The sequence below is a fragment of the Bacillus rossius genome, assembly GCF_032445375.1.
Source record: "Bacillus rossius redtenbacheri isolate Brsri chromosome 4 unlocalized genomic scaffold, Brsri_v3 Brsri_v3_scf4_2, whole genome shotgun sequence".
NCBI classification, from domain to species: Eukaryota; Metazoa; Arthropoda; class Insecta; order Phasmatodea; family Bacillidae; genus Bacillus; species Bacillus rossius.
In genome coordinates, this window is record NW_026962011.1 from 32159494 (window position 1) to 32175056 (window position 15563).

Consider the following 15563-nt stretch of genomic DNA (forward strand, 5'->3'; position numbering starts at 1 on the left):
GGACTGCCTGCCAGAGGCCGTGACTAGCGAGCACGCGATAAGCCACTCGGCCTGATCGTTGTTATCAGCGGCGCTATTCCAGGCACGGGCGCATCAGGCGTGCGGCTGATAGCAACCTGGCGACGCCAGATCCCTCCGCGGGGAGTCGGCGGGACGTCAAAGACGAGGTCACCGCCGGGGGATTACCTCCTTCATGGCCTCGCGGTTCCTGGAAGGCAGGGTCGGCAGCCCGCGGCCCGCGAGCCACACGCGGCTCTTTCCTCGCAGGGCATGCAGCCCGCTGAAACTTTCTCCACTGGGATTCGAACCCACGAACCCAAATCACACTAACACATATTCTCCCACCGTACTCCTGAAATCACCCTCAGCACAGTTCGAGTCCCTACTGCAACCCCGTCAAACCACCCAACTAACAACACCTCAGGGCCACCAAACATCCGTTATCTACATCACCATTAAAACCTAATATCTATTTTCACAACCAGAGGTAGTTGGGCGGCAATCCGCGGCCTGGAACTCTACGCGGGCCCGCGGTTCGATGCCCGGATCTTGCACTCGGACCTCGAGGCCCGCAATGGCTATGATGACAGTACAGTTGCAGCGTACCATGTGGCGGTATTGCCTGATTAAGCAACAAGTCTGAGCCTTCCCTTCGCGGGGGAACCACACATAACTTAGAAAGTCACAACTTAGAACTGTCATAACTTAGAAAACTTGGAAAAATCCACGTAACTTAGAAACACACAACTTAGAAAGATCATAACTGAGACACACACAACTTAGAAACACACAACGCAGAACCACACAACTTAGAAACTTCATAACGTAGAAACTCATAACTTAGAACTATCACAACTTAGAAACACACAACTTAGAACTGTCATAACTTAGAAACACGTAACTTAGAAACACGCAACGCAGAACCACACAACTTAGAAACGTCATAACGTAGAAAGTCACAACTTAGAACTATCACAACTTAGAAACACACAACTTAGAACTGTCATAACTTAGAAACACGTAACTTAGAAACACGCAACGCAGAAACACGCAACTTAGAAACGTCATAACGTAGAAAGTCATAACTTAGAACCGCCATAACTTAGAAAATTCTAAGTTATGTGTTTCTAAGTTGTGTGTTTCTAAGTTGAGTGTTTCTAAGTAATGACAGCACCCCCCTTCGCGGCTCTGCGGCTCTCTGCTCTGCCTCGGCACAACCACGAGGCATGTCCCCCAACCCTGCCACCGCACTCGTCCTGGGCTTGTTTTCATTGTAATTATTAATTAAAATATTTTAAGTTTTCTTGTTTCATCAGCAGAACTCTACTAATTACTACCATATTTTTTTTTACATTTCTTTTTTCTGATAGCCTCTTTTTTTTAAGGCTTCTATGTTGAATTTGTGAAACAAGTGTTATCAATTTAAAAAAAAAAAAAAAAAAAAGCAACCATACTCAGGTTGCTTACTTGAAAAAATATATCACCTGGGCTGTCAGTGATTCGATAACTTCTATTGATGAGGGTTTCGTCATTGGCTAGTCCTTCGCACAAACTGTGGAATAATCTTAGAAGCAGGTCAGTGGTAAAAACGTCTGAATTCCAGTGTGCCCTCTAATCAATGGCGAGCTTAGGTTTGAACCACACAGGACGCAGGCTCTCGATCATCGAGGTCCTCTGGGGCGTGTCGCGTCGCCGTCTGCTCAACCACTCAAGAATACAAAACACACGCGTGTTTCACACTGTTAAAAATGTATACCTTTGACTTGCGAAGAACGCTGGCTACAAACTATCCTATGAGATCTTTGTAAATGCACGGACTCGGAGTTCACTTTCTTTGAAGATGATTCCAAAAAAAATACATATTCTTTATATACTAACAAAACATTCAGAAACTATGGTAGCCTCCAGTAAGAACCCTATTCCTTTGTCCTCGCGTACAACATGTTTACCTTTGTTTAGAATGAAAAATAAACCGAGGAAGTCGAAATACGGCATAGTTTCTACGAAGATTCAGTTATCTGCAGAAGAACTCCTCGTTTATTTGAGTTAAATTCTTCGTTGAATAGTCCGTAAATTTACTGTAATTTGTTAACAGTTGCGGACGTACAATCTGCTGGTGAAATATACCACGGAACGTAAGGTTCTGTCAGGGCCGGTGCAAGGTAAATTGGCATCCTAGGCGAAAAACCGTATGCCCCCAAACCCCCCCCCCCCTCCCCCCCCGGCAGGACACCCCAAAAAAAATTTCCTTGCCTCAAAATGCATCACGTTAGCCTAAGATTTTGTCAACAATCAAATGTAAGCAGGCTTGTGTTTTTTTTTTTTTACTTTTTACTTATTACAAATCATAAACAGGTCACAGTGGACTTTAAATAATTCCTTATATCAATATAAACATTCCAAACTGTTACAAAAATCCATTTTCATCTAGTTTCAATAATCGTTACGTGTCGTGCTGCGCCGCCCCCAGCTACTTGGCGCCCTAGGCGGTCGCCTAGTTCGCCTGTATGGACGCGCGGCCCTGGGTTCTGTAACAACGGCTGCTCGTGCGGACAGTTGCCAATGGCTCACCGAGGGAAGGACGACGGTAAGAGGAGCGCGGGTAGAGGTTCGAGTCACGTGGTGGTAACCCAAAAAAAGAAAAAAAAAAAACACGCGAACGTCGACCTCAGCGACGGAAGCGGCGAGCGCCGTAGACTCGCCTAATGCACTGTCGGTGTTCCTGTGTCGTGTCGGCGGTGTTCCTGTGTCGTTGGCGGTGTTCCTGTGTCGTCGGCGGTACCACCTCCACGCCTCGAGGACTGTAGCTCGGAGCGACTCGGGGCCTTGGAACAGAGGCTTAGCCAGGGGGGGGGGGGAAGGTTTAGGGGTTCAACCCCCCCCCCCCCTTAGCACCAAATCTTTAATTAATTTCTTATTCATCACTCAAACAAATTTAATATCAAAATTAATAAAATTTTTACCATTACAATATTTAAATTTAAGTACCGAAAACTGCTAAAATAGCACTATTTTACACCTTAAAATCCAAATTTTCCCGGGGGAGGACCCCCGGACCCACCACTTTAATACGGGGGGGGATGGGGGGGGTTGCTTCTTAACACCCCCCCCCCCCCATACACAAATTCTGGCTACGCCACTGCCTTGGAAGACAGGGAGACACGCGCACAGGACGGCGGCGGGGGTGGCGAGACAATCAGCAGCCCACTCGCTCGTTGAGACGCGCGTCCCACACGCGTCCAGCCTCTGTTCCTACATCACCCGCGATCTGACCTCCCTGGGGCCACGCCCCCGGGTCAGCTGACGGCACGAGGGGAGATACCCGCCACGCATTCAGCTCCACGCCGCATTTCATTATTCTATATTTACGTTTAAACACGGTTAAAATTGTAGTCTTTTAAGTGGCCGAACATCAACAAAATTAAATTAAAAAAAAAAAAAAAAAACATTGGTTGTCTGTAAAGTCGGTTTACGGACGATAGTTTAACGTGACAACGTCATAACAAAACATTGATGACATGATTGCATACTTTTATGAATAAAATTGAATCATTTTCATTGAATTATCACTATTTTGTACGGATACAAAGAAGGAGTGAAATGAAATCTGCAATTTAATTGATAAATTTACTTTTATTTGCACTCATTAATTCAAATATGCTTATTACTTTAACGAAGAGATTATTTTAACTATAACTTTTATACATGTTTGCTATTTAACTTCTTCCAATCTGTGTTATTCTGTTAAGGATAGGACGATGATAGGAAAAGTAGGAAACGAATGGGAGTGTTTCAATTTTAATCCTGCCTCGAAAAAGTCTAATCGATGGTTGTTCCAATCGAGTGGAAGAGAGATAGATTAGGCGCAAGCGTACAATGATCGTAACGAGACACAGCGTAACGGGACACTTTTTCGTGCGTGCAGCCGGCGTTCATCGATTTATTAGACGTTGTCACGTCAAAAAAGTATGTATATACATAGTGCAAACGTTTTGCATAATTATCTGACAAAGTTGAATTTTTCACATTTTTACGCAGTATGGATAAGGAGAATCAAATGGTATGAAATACTGGAAATTTTTGGATTTAAACGCAATGTTCGGCAGTTACGTGAGAAGGTGCAGGCTAAATCCGAACTCAAATGATCCGTCGCGTTCTTCCGCTTCCCGCCCGCCCGCCGACCACGTGAACTCAGAAGGCCTGGAATATTCCGTCCGTCAAAAGCTTCCCAAGCTTTTACTTTTGAACGGACGGAAGGATGTAATTATAACCTCCAAAACTTTTAGCAGCGTATTGCCGGCAACCTTGACCATCTTAAGATTTTTTAAAGTTTATTTCCTTAGATGCTCCCATTAAATGTGTTTAATCTAAGTTTGAAAAGTTAATACGAAAATTGATTACGTAAGGTAAAACTGAAAATTTATAATTAAATATATATAAAAAAAATGAGTTTAATGATTTATAAGTGCTTAAATTTCATTGTAGTCAATCTAATCTACCTATACAAGATAAATTTTGACCACTATTTAAGTCTTCTTTACAGTTGGCAGCATTAAAATGGAAAAGTTCTTAACGGACACACTGGCGGATCCTGAAAGAGGGAGGGCATAGCGGCTTTCCCCTCTCCCCAATTACTACGAACCCTGAATAATTTTCAAAATTTCGTTCACCAAACGTACATAATTATTATTTTACTACAGTGATATAGATAACAAGACGTTTATGAACCACAATAAAATGTACTACATAGATACATATTTCAATTCTAAATGTACTTTAATTTAATCTGGCCCTCCACTGACCACCATTCTGGATCCGCCCTTGGTGGACGTGAGGAGTGGAGTGTGCCGCTCGGCTGATTGACGGACAGACGGACAGGAGGCGGATTACTGAGAGTCCCCCTTCCACAGACCCGCGCCAGGACTTGGCAGGGGTTGGCTGGTGAAGTTCTCCCTCGAGGACCAGTCGTCTATCTCCGCTACAGGTCTTCGTGTTGATGGCACTCACGTCTCTGCCTCGCCCTCTCTGTTCGGTGATAACACTTCCACACCGTTCCTCCTGTTTCAGGATGTTCCACTACACACGTGAGCACTTCTCGACGCATATGCCGATCTCCAGATGTACAAGATAAATGTTTCGTCCATGGCCACGCAAATATTTCTCAACCCTGAAAGTGCCTTCATTTTGAAATTTTAAGTATTCTATGTTTCCATTTAACGTCAAAAATCTTGCCTGAATACGAGCCAGAGAAAATTTACGAATTTACGGAACAGTTCTGCGGTCAGTTTTGAACAACCTCAGTTCTAGCATAAAATTGTTATGTAATTTGCCGCACTTCTAATTGTGGCAGGAACAGCCAATGGCATTGCTGAAAGTGCTTCTGCATGAGGATCTCTATGTCTCCTGTTGTAAAAAACAGACTGCCCTTCAGTAGGAACCATCATGATCGCTGCGACTACAACCGGAGGTTGTAACCGCAACAGACCACGTTGCTGTAAGGCCAACTGAACTTCACAGTAACGGCAGCGAACACACTTTGTTCCAGCTGCAGAATACCACACTCAATCTTTTACATGAAAACAAAATTGATTTCAAAACGAAAACAACTCCTCACCACCTTTTTCCATTTGAATAAACTTTGTTTTTATCATGAATGTAAATCTTAATTCCAGAGGGTGGTCACGTCTGCATGGTAACTGGATGAAGCCGTTTTTTTTCTTCGGATAGATGTTGCGCCATATTGTTTCGACGTCCAAAACATTTGTTGAAGTGCAGTGTTCGCATTGTGGAAACAGTTTTAAATTACCTTTTTTTTTTTTTTTTTTTTTTAAATGTGACATTGATTGTTTTTAACGATGTAGTTTCTAATTCATACTTACTAACCATCATCAGACGTTACCAAACACTATTTCCGCAATGTTTTCAGTGGAAAAATATGGCGATGGCGGGGTTAAAAAGTGACTTCAACTTCGTCACAGCATGCCGAATTCTGACAATTCCTAACGCCATGGTTAATAATTCCTTGCCGATGGATTGCTAACAAATTTTTTATAATACTTTCTTTACGATGAAATTTTTACCTTTCTTCCTAGCTAATTTATCAAGCTATAAAACAAAACTTATAGATAGAGACCCGGAAATTTCGCGGATTCTTCTGGCCTCAGGATATAATTCAAAGTTATAGGTGTGCTCGACCCATGTTTACTTTCCCATTGGTTGATTTCTTAGCGAGATAATTTTTATCCTTGTTATTTGGCACTACCTGATTCGCTTACTTCTCTCCTAGCTGGGCATCATTGCGGTCCAATCATGAACACAGTGCGTGAGTGTGAATGTTTTACATTCTAGCTTGCGACTAAATGAATCCGCGAAATTTCCGGGTCTCTACTTATAGAATTAACCTTTATACAGCTATGGCTTTTTTCATGATAATATTGCTCACCAGATTGACTTCAGCCACTCCATGTATATATTACCGCGTAGACAGAACCCCGTTACGTAAAAATCCGTACAACACATGGTTGTTGTTGGTACACGTGGCGCCAATGATCCCCCAGGTAGTCTGGGTTTGTTTCCGGAGAGTTGGTGGGGGCGGGCGACTGGCCGCGCCGACAAGCGCTCCGTGGACCGGGCGACCTTGAACTCTCTCCGGACAAGCCGGCCAACGGGACCGCCGCAGGCTGGTTCCACGTGCCGCAACCACGGCACGCGTGCCATAACCACGGTGCACGTACCATAACCACGGTACACGTGCCATAACCCACGGCACGTGTGCCCATTGTCGAGCCTCGTGTGCATGGTACGGTATTGTACCATTGTTTGGCTTCAGTGTAAATAAACAGTGGAACAGGTAAGCTCAGGTATTTTTAAAAAGTTCGTTCAGATTCAACCCGTGTTCGTAAACAAGTGAGTTAAATTTTCGTAATGCTGTTTTTTTGGATCTTGCGTATTTTATAAACGAATGTTTAAAAATGTAATTTTTTTTTTTTTAAACTTTTCGATGTCTTCATTATTTTGTTGTTTTATTTTGTTGTATAAACCCCTAATGATGATGGCACAAATAACCCCCCCCCCCCTTAAAAAAACTATACTTACCTAAGTGTCCAAATAAGGTGGTCCGTCGTTACTAACCCAGAATGTTTTATTTAATTTTATGCACATCGTTTTTAATGCACATGTAACACTAAAAATACTAAGAGATCACGGAGATAATTACAATTTTTGTTTCCAAAATATTTATTATTCTTCCTAAAAAATGTCAAACAAAAAATATTTTCTGATAGAAGAATGTCAAATCTTTGGCTGAATAATTTAACTGATGAAGAGATTTCTGTAATAATAAGTAATGTTTTTAATACTGTAGTACTTTATGTACTTGTATTTTTCCTATAAATAATAATTTTCGTCGTTTTTACATATAGATTTTTTTGTGAAAAAAAGTTATACTGTACCTACCTTGTATTTAAATTAATTGCTATTTTTAGCTTTAGAATTTATTAAAACTTATGTAAGATTTCTTAAGTAATTCTCTATAAATATATTTGTAATTTAATAAATTTTTAAAATGTTTACATTAGTCAAAATACCGCACGTAGATTAAAGTGATTAGTTGCACTCACACAAAATTTGCTTAATTGTGAGTGTTACATTTTCCTGTTTAATTTAGTGAATTGTAGCAACGTATAAAAAAAAGGAAATAAAAATTTACACTTATATATATATATATATATATATATATATCAATTATTGTCAACTGAATATATATTTTTTTATAGTTTGTGTTTATTTGTTTTTTTATTTTTATTATTTGCTTCCCTCCCCTCTCCAAGTTTTTGAAGTTCCACTTGCAAGACGTGCCTCAGTAGCGCGGGGTGCTGTCACAACTTAGAAACACACAACTTAGAAACACATAACTTAGAAACACACAAGATAGAATCTTCCAAGTTATGCATGTTCTAAGTTGTGTGTTTCTAAGTTATGACGTTTCTAAGTTGTGTGGTTCTGCGTTGCGTGTTTCTAAGTTACGTATTTCTAAGTTATGACAGTTCTAAGTTTCTAACTTGTGATAGTTCTAAGTTATGACGTTTCTACGTTGTGTTTCTAAGTTATGATCGTTTTAACTTATGACAGTTCTAAGTTACGTGGATTTTTTTGAGGTTTCTAAGTTATGACTGTTCTAAGTTGTGTGTTTCTCAGTTATGTGTGGTTCCCAGTACTAAGTTGTGTGGTTCTGCGTTGTGTGTTTCTAAGTTATGATCTTTCTAAGTTGTGTGTTTCTAAGTTACGTGGATTCATCCAAGTTTTCTAAGTTATGACAGTTCTAAGTTGTGACTTTCTAAGTTATGTGGTGTTCCCCGTCCGAGCGACACTGGTCAACTGACTGGCCCACGTGACACTCTGACGTTGCGCGTGGCGTGGGCGATGGTCCGAACACACCGGTCAACTTGGAGCTTTTTTGTCCCGATCTGTGTGTGTCCTTTGGTAGCGTAGAATTAAAACAAAAACAAAAAAAAACACGCGGTATTTGCTTTTTAAGGTTCCCGTTTCAATTCACGGACATTTGTTAGAGTTTTACGTTTGGTTTACAGAATAAATAAATGTTATTGAACTCCCACAAATTTCTCAAGTTAACTTAATATTCAAAACTTAGCTGCATCAGGGGCGTAGCCAGGGGGGGGGGGGTTTAGGGGTTCAACCCCCCCCCCCTTATCACCAAATCTTTAATTAATTTCTTATTCATCACTCAAACAAATTTCATATTAAAATTAATAAAAATTTTACCATTACAATATTTAAATTTAAGAACCGAAAACTGCTAAAATAGCACTATTTTACACCTTAAAATCCAAATTTTTCCGGGGGAGGACCCCCGGACCCCCCGCTTTAATACGGGGGGGGGGGGGGGGCCGCATGCTTCTTAACACCCCCCATACACAAATCCTAGCTACGCTACTGGGCTGCATACACATTTAAAAATCATGAAAATAGTAAAATATTAATAATAATAATAATAATAAAACAATTATTTTGGTGCTCTGTATTTACTGCACTCTGGTGACTTCTTTAGAAATCAGTAGATCCGGACATCGGTATTGTGGACAAGGAAGTTTTCCGTGTGACAATGTAGCGTCATTCACATTAGGATAAGGACATGGACCGCCCACAGGTTAGGACTATTGTAGGGCCTTAATTGAGAGGAAATGCGTTATTGTGCCCACGAAGTATTACAATAATCCTTGTAAAATAATCTATAAGTAGCTTATTTGCAGGGACATAACTAGAGGGAGCAGACGGGGCTTGTGCCATGGGCGCCGCTATTTTTGAAAGGGGGGAGGGGTCGCTAAACTAAGAGTAATTTTTGCTATACTTACTCGAAGATTGTAGTCTTAGAAAAATAAAATGTTGGAAATATTGGAAGGCAAATGAACTGAATCATTTTGATTGAAATATACATACATTTATATCATTAAATATTTAAAAAAAAAAGTCGGGAGAGGTTTTGGTTGATTTTTAAAAATAAAACTTGGAGGAGGGGGGAGGGGAGCGTCAAGATGAGTTCTTTCCCCGGGTGGAAACTAGTTTAGTTCCGTTCCTGCTTATTTGCTATGATTTTCTTGTTGTCTTCGTTTTTTTCTATCCTAGAAGGGAGGGTCCGGACCCTGGCTACATGCCTGCCTGCGACATAAGCCTTCACGAAGTCTTCACGAAGTCTTCACGAAGCCTTCACGAAGCCTTCATGAAGCCTTCACGAAGCCTTCACGAAGCCTTCATGAAGCCTTCACGAAGCCTTCACGAAGCCTTCATGAAGCCTCACGGTTCAGACACTGAGAGGAGGCTGGGTCCAGGTCCCAGCGGAGCCTGGACAAGCTTAATAATTCGTGAGTTCACCCAGACAAGGTTTAAAATACAAGTGTGTTGTTAGCTGTTAATATAATTAATTGGAAACCTTACAAATCAGGCGATATAACCGGATCACGCTTACAATTATGACCACAGTAGTGGCCCGACGCAAGTATTAGCGGCTTCCCCCCTCGCCCCTAACCATGGGGTTCACGGTTTGTTTTGGTAGCCGACTGCTAACCACGGTGACTTCAATTCCAGAGTACACACGTAGTACTCCACGCTCTCATGCCCCGTCCTATAGTCTGTCTCACGCTTAGTTTGCAGTACAGAGTAATGGCGACCACTGTTGTCAGACAGATACTACCCGGCTTGCTATCATTAAAATTCTCCTTTTGTATAACATCTTTAACATATATAAGTTTAAATTCGACTTATTTAATAGATTGTTCTAAGCGTCAATTGGTAGTATTATTATAGCTGTAGTCACTCTAACAAAAATTTAATGCTAAAAAACCAATCATTATTTCACAGGAGACACAATTTGTAGCAGTTGGTCACTATTAATAACATGGAATTACTAAAAATTGTGTGATATGCTCATAAAAGAAAGAAAAAAACTTTTAAAATTAAAAGACATTTGAAGAATTGTCAATAAAAACAGTTGAAACCAAGATGGCGCCTTTCAATTACAAATCCTTTGAAATAAAAATTGATTGTTATCTAATCATGTTCTTGATGAAATAGCACAGGAAAATGCATTTCCAAAATTCTCATTTAAAATTTTACTTTACAAAACACAATGTTTCAGAAACACACACACAAAAAAATTTTGCATTCCAGAGTTGTGTCTAAATATTTTGTGATCTATGTTTTTATCTGGCAACAGAGAAGAGCCTTTGATGTACATTCTGTATTGCACAGACCCGAACAAGCCCGAATATCTACCTTCGGCCAACTTCGTCATTTTTTTTTGTTTATTACTTTACAAAATTGTGGATGGTTGGTTATGTTAGGTTTAGTATAGCTACAATAAAAATACTGTCAAATCATTTTAATGCCGACGTTGGCCGAAGGTAGATATTCTGGGCTTGTTCGGGTCTGTGCAATACAGAATGTACATCGTAGGCTTCCCCGGCAACAGAGCACACCGGAAACAAGGACAGCGCTAACGCACCAGAAAGAGAACGCAAATGGTCATTGAGAAGCGAGGACGAGGCAGCACCGGCCATAGAGTAAGTAAAGGGCACCGGCACTCACCTGCACGCACTGCCTCATGTCCGGCAGCGCATCCATGTCCGAGTCCGCACCCACGCCGTCCCACGTCATCGTCGACGCAGTCTTCCGTCGCCAGCTGCCCGCCGCTAGCCGGCCGCTTCTCGCGTGTCTGTCTGCCGCGCCATGCCCGGGAGGACGCTCTCTCTCTCTCTCTCTCTCTCTCTCTCTCTCTCTCTCTCGCCGGCCGCCGAGCGGTCCCGAACACGCACGGACATTCACGAACATGCACGGAGCGCCTTCGTGGGTTCCGCGGCCCGAGAGAAACGACACCGCGTTCTCACCGTTCTGAAGAACCCTGTCCCACGATCACACGGAAACTTATCAAAACTGAATCGGTCGCTTCTACAGTGCACGGAACCGCGACAAACCACAACCAATGAAATTTAACTTCACGGTTACGAAAAATTTAATTTAATTTAATTTTTTTTATGTATAACCTCTTAGCTCTCGGTATACTTGGTAGGGGTAATCTCGTGAATGGAACAGCAGTCGCATGGAACGTGAATGTGCAACCACTTTGCTGCCATCTGTGGCGGTTGGCGTGAACTAAAGTTCACAAAGACAAAGGGAAACTATAGTATTTACTATTCAATGAATATTTAATAATATCGGCAGTATTATATTTACATTTCTGAATGAAAATCAGATGTACATCCAAGGTTTAATATTTTTTCAATTATTTTTCGCTTTTATCGAAGCCGTTTCATTACATAGTTTAAAATTGCCGTCTGCTAGTCAAATGATTCAATAAATGACGTAGCTCTGTCCTGACAACGAATGCTAGCGGCGGGTGCTGAAACTAAGCGTGATTCACGTCAAGAAATGTAGTTGAAAACACAATTTGCGTAAATATTTATCATGCTCAGCATTGTTAAAAAAAATTCTACGTTTAATTTCATGTTAGAGTTTTCTATTATAGGCGTATTTGCAACATGAGAACACATGTATTTGCTCTCTACCGAGATTAGATGTTACACATCTCTGGCGAGTACTGAAAAACTCTTTTTTTTTTAATTTCAAGGACAAAACCCATTTACCTATTTAATAAAAATAAAATACAGAGCAATTATATTACTCTAGATATTCTTGTACTTGAAACAACTTTTCACGTATTCAATTTGTTAACAAAGGTGGCTTCGAACGCGACCCAATAATTGGCTTCTATTGGTCGCAACTGTTTACACAATGCAAACGCTAAACTTCAGCCAATGTTTTTGGGCGTCTAAACAATCTGGCGTAATTGAATAAATAAAATATATACTCTGTAATCATCCAGGCGTGGCCATCCCCTGTTCCAGGTGATCCGTTTCCGTTTCCGTGTCATTGTAGAATGGGCCTTACAGTAATTTCGGTAACGTAACCCAACCGGACTTTATATTTGTAACCATCACCTGGACCAGACTTTCGAAGACCTACTCTCACAAAAATAAAAGAGGGAGGGGGTAAATTAATTAAGAACAAATTTGTGCGAGTGTTTTAATACTTTAAAAATGAGTTTACGTATTATTTATGTAACTGACCTAACAAAACCAACCTTCAATTTTAACTACGATCATTTAGATGTGAGAAAATCTACCCTCCCGAAAAAACGAAATTTTGCAACAGTTTTATTCATTTAATCGACTCGAACTAACCTAACCTAGCTTTTACTTTTAAAACATAAAAAAAATAAGAATAAGGAAATCGTAGATGCTATTCAGGCGCCTGACTCGGGGCTAATAAACAGTAGGTGTTAGCCAGGTAGCGAAGCCGCGTGGCCAGGTGCGCCAACCTCTGCTCACCACACTCCCCCTTCCCCGCCGGCGACCCACTGCTGCCAACGCGCCGGCAAGTAAGCCGCGCGCGGTGATGCCTGAATTCGTGTCTGTTCTTGAACAAGGGCATCTCATAGGGTGGGTTGTGACAGCAATTTTCGGTATCTGTTCCAACCTGATACTGATACAGCATTGTACCATGTTACAAGTCTCTGATACTTCTGTATCGGACGGTCCCAGGAGGCAACAAAGCTCCGCGTACGCAGACCGTGCGACCGGAAGGAGAATCTGATACATTATTTATCACGCCTGGTAATTCTCTACCTCTGATACTCTCATGCCCGCCTGATACAACCAGTATCAATCAGTTCAACATTCACTGCAGTTCGTCCTGGCCAGGGGCGTAGCCAGGGGGGTTTTTTAGGGGTTCAAACCCCCCCCTTAGCAGCAAATTTTAATTAAATTTCTTATTCATCACTCAAACAAATTTCATATTAACAATTAATAAAAATTTACCATTACAATATTTAAATTTAAGTACCGAAAACAGCTAAATACCACTATTTTACACCTTAAAATCCAAATTTTCCCGGGGGGGGGGGACCCCCGGACCCACCCGCTTTAATACGGGGGGGGGGGGGGGGGGGGGTTGCAGGCTTCTTAACACCCCCCATACACAAATCCTGGCTACGCCACTGGTCCTGGCCGTGTATCACCATGTTGCGGGCTGTCATGCTTTGTAGTTAGTATCTATATAGTGAAATAAGGAATGGATAAGTGCACGAAAAAGACTTCATTTGTGTGGAATTTTTTCACGGAAAATAATGAGTTTGCTAATTGTAATTTGTGTAAACAAAAACTGAGTTATAAATCATCGACTAATCTGAAGAAACATTTGAAAAAAACATTGATATAGTATGCTCACTAATGTACCTATCTGTTTTTTTATTTTTTATTTTTGATAAAATCGTGAATTTTTAATGTATAAAAACACTAGTTACTAATTGTTTTCGAAAAAAGAAAGTCCATATGTTGATTACATCTGTTATTAGTGTCAACTGAGAATTTATTTGCATTTTCATAGCTGTTAGGTGCACAAATATAAATATTATATCTTGTATTAATGTACTTTTTAATATTATATTTTCATTAGTTTTATTATTGAACGAGACGGTGCACGCACTGCGCACTGAGCGTACTTTGAAGTAGGACAATAAACAAAACGACTTGTAACCAGGGCTGCCACTCTGATATTCATGAAAAACCTAGATAACCTACAAAAAAACCCCAGACACATGGGTAAAAAACCCAGATGCGTCTAAAATGCTATCGTTGAAAATGTTTGCGTACTAATTCAAAAATATAAACATAACTGGTTTTAATATAAAACAATTAATTACCTTACAAGACTGAAAACGGTTAAATACAACCAATACAAGAAAATTACACTGCAGCAAAATGGCTGTATAAGTAATTCTTGGACCTGCACATATCATAAAAAAACCTACAAATATATACATGACAAAACAAACACCATCACTGCATTCTTTAAACCGGTAATTGTTTTTATAAAACTGCATCATGTACGTTAGTCTTTATTCAGAGTCTGATTCTACAAGATTGGTTTGAAGGTTAATTGTTGCATTGGTTTTGTGTTCTGCAAGCCTCTTTGAAGAATGTGTCTAATTTAATATTCGACTTAGCTTCTTGAAAACTAGTTTTGTGTTTAATATGTATTTTTGTGTGTGAAACACATAGACTTGTTTGCATTTATCAAACAGATATTGCAACAGATACAGTAGCTACTACCTTTATTATTGTTTTAGGTATAAAAATAATTAAAATTATAAAAACCTAGAATTGTTGGAATTCATTATTTAAAAACCTAGAAACCCAAACACCATTGGAAAAACCCATGAGTGGCAGCCCTGCTTGTAACAATATCGCTTTGCGCCTCTCCTTCAAGGCTTCAACGCCTTCCCCTGCGCTTCCTCCTCTACATTCTTTCCCTTCTTTATCCCTTATTCGTCGTTCCTGCTCCCTTCCCTTTCACAAGCTCCGCCCAAGTGACCGTCATCTGCTATCGGGTACTGCGCTCATTGGCCGTGGTGTTGTTCCAGGTGAATTATGAACTGATACTAAAGTCTCTGATACTTTTCAAGTGTACTCGTTTGCCGTTCCTGATACAGGCGCGTATCAGTGACAAAGTATCAGGTTGATACTTTTCGACCCACCTCTAGCATCTCACACCAGTCTAAGTTTGTACGTTTCCACGCATACACGCGCGCGCGCGCGCACACACACACACACACTCATAGGTTCAGTGACGTCAAGGACGGTCTCCACAACACGTCACGTGTTCATCGGCTGTTCACTCGAGCAATATATAGGAACTGGGAAAATTCGCCGTTTCAATGACCACTAGGGTGACTCCACTTGAGCGAGAGTCCCCTGCTCATTGGTCGCAGCTAACTTGAGAGATTTCTAGCTTGGGTTGCCTGTGATTCGATACTTCTTTCCACGAGGGTTACCCATTGGCTCAGAGTCATTCAAATAAACTGTGTACCAAATATAGAAGCAGTCCAAAGGTTAAACTGTTTGAACTCTAGCATACCGCGAAATGAATCCGTAAATTTTCCGGTTTCTAATAATGTCTAAACTGGATTTCCTGTGATTCCATTCTGCTTTGGT

General features: G+C 40.8%; 1 protein-coding gene across 8 annotated transcripts in view; it reads right to left on the reverse strand.

Moving 5' to 3' along the window:
* The window catches only part of LOC134541800 (advillin-like), a 95049-nt gene that overhangs the window by 55878 nt on the left and 23608 nt on the right, over positions 1 to 15563 (reverse strand). Inside the window, exon 1 of one of the 8 annotated variants that reach the window (XM_063385484.1) lies at positions 11101 to 11388. The exons of the other annotated variants lie outside the window; for them this stretch is intronic. Coding sequence (XP_063241554.1) covers positions 11101 to 11343 — 243 coding nt within the window. The 5' untranslated portion in view covers positions 11344 to 11388. Of the gene's footprint in view, positions 1 to 11100; positions 11389 to 15563 lie in introns of those variants that run through there. 8 annotated transcript variants of the gene reach the window in all.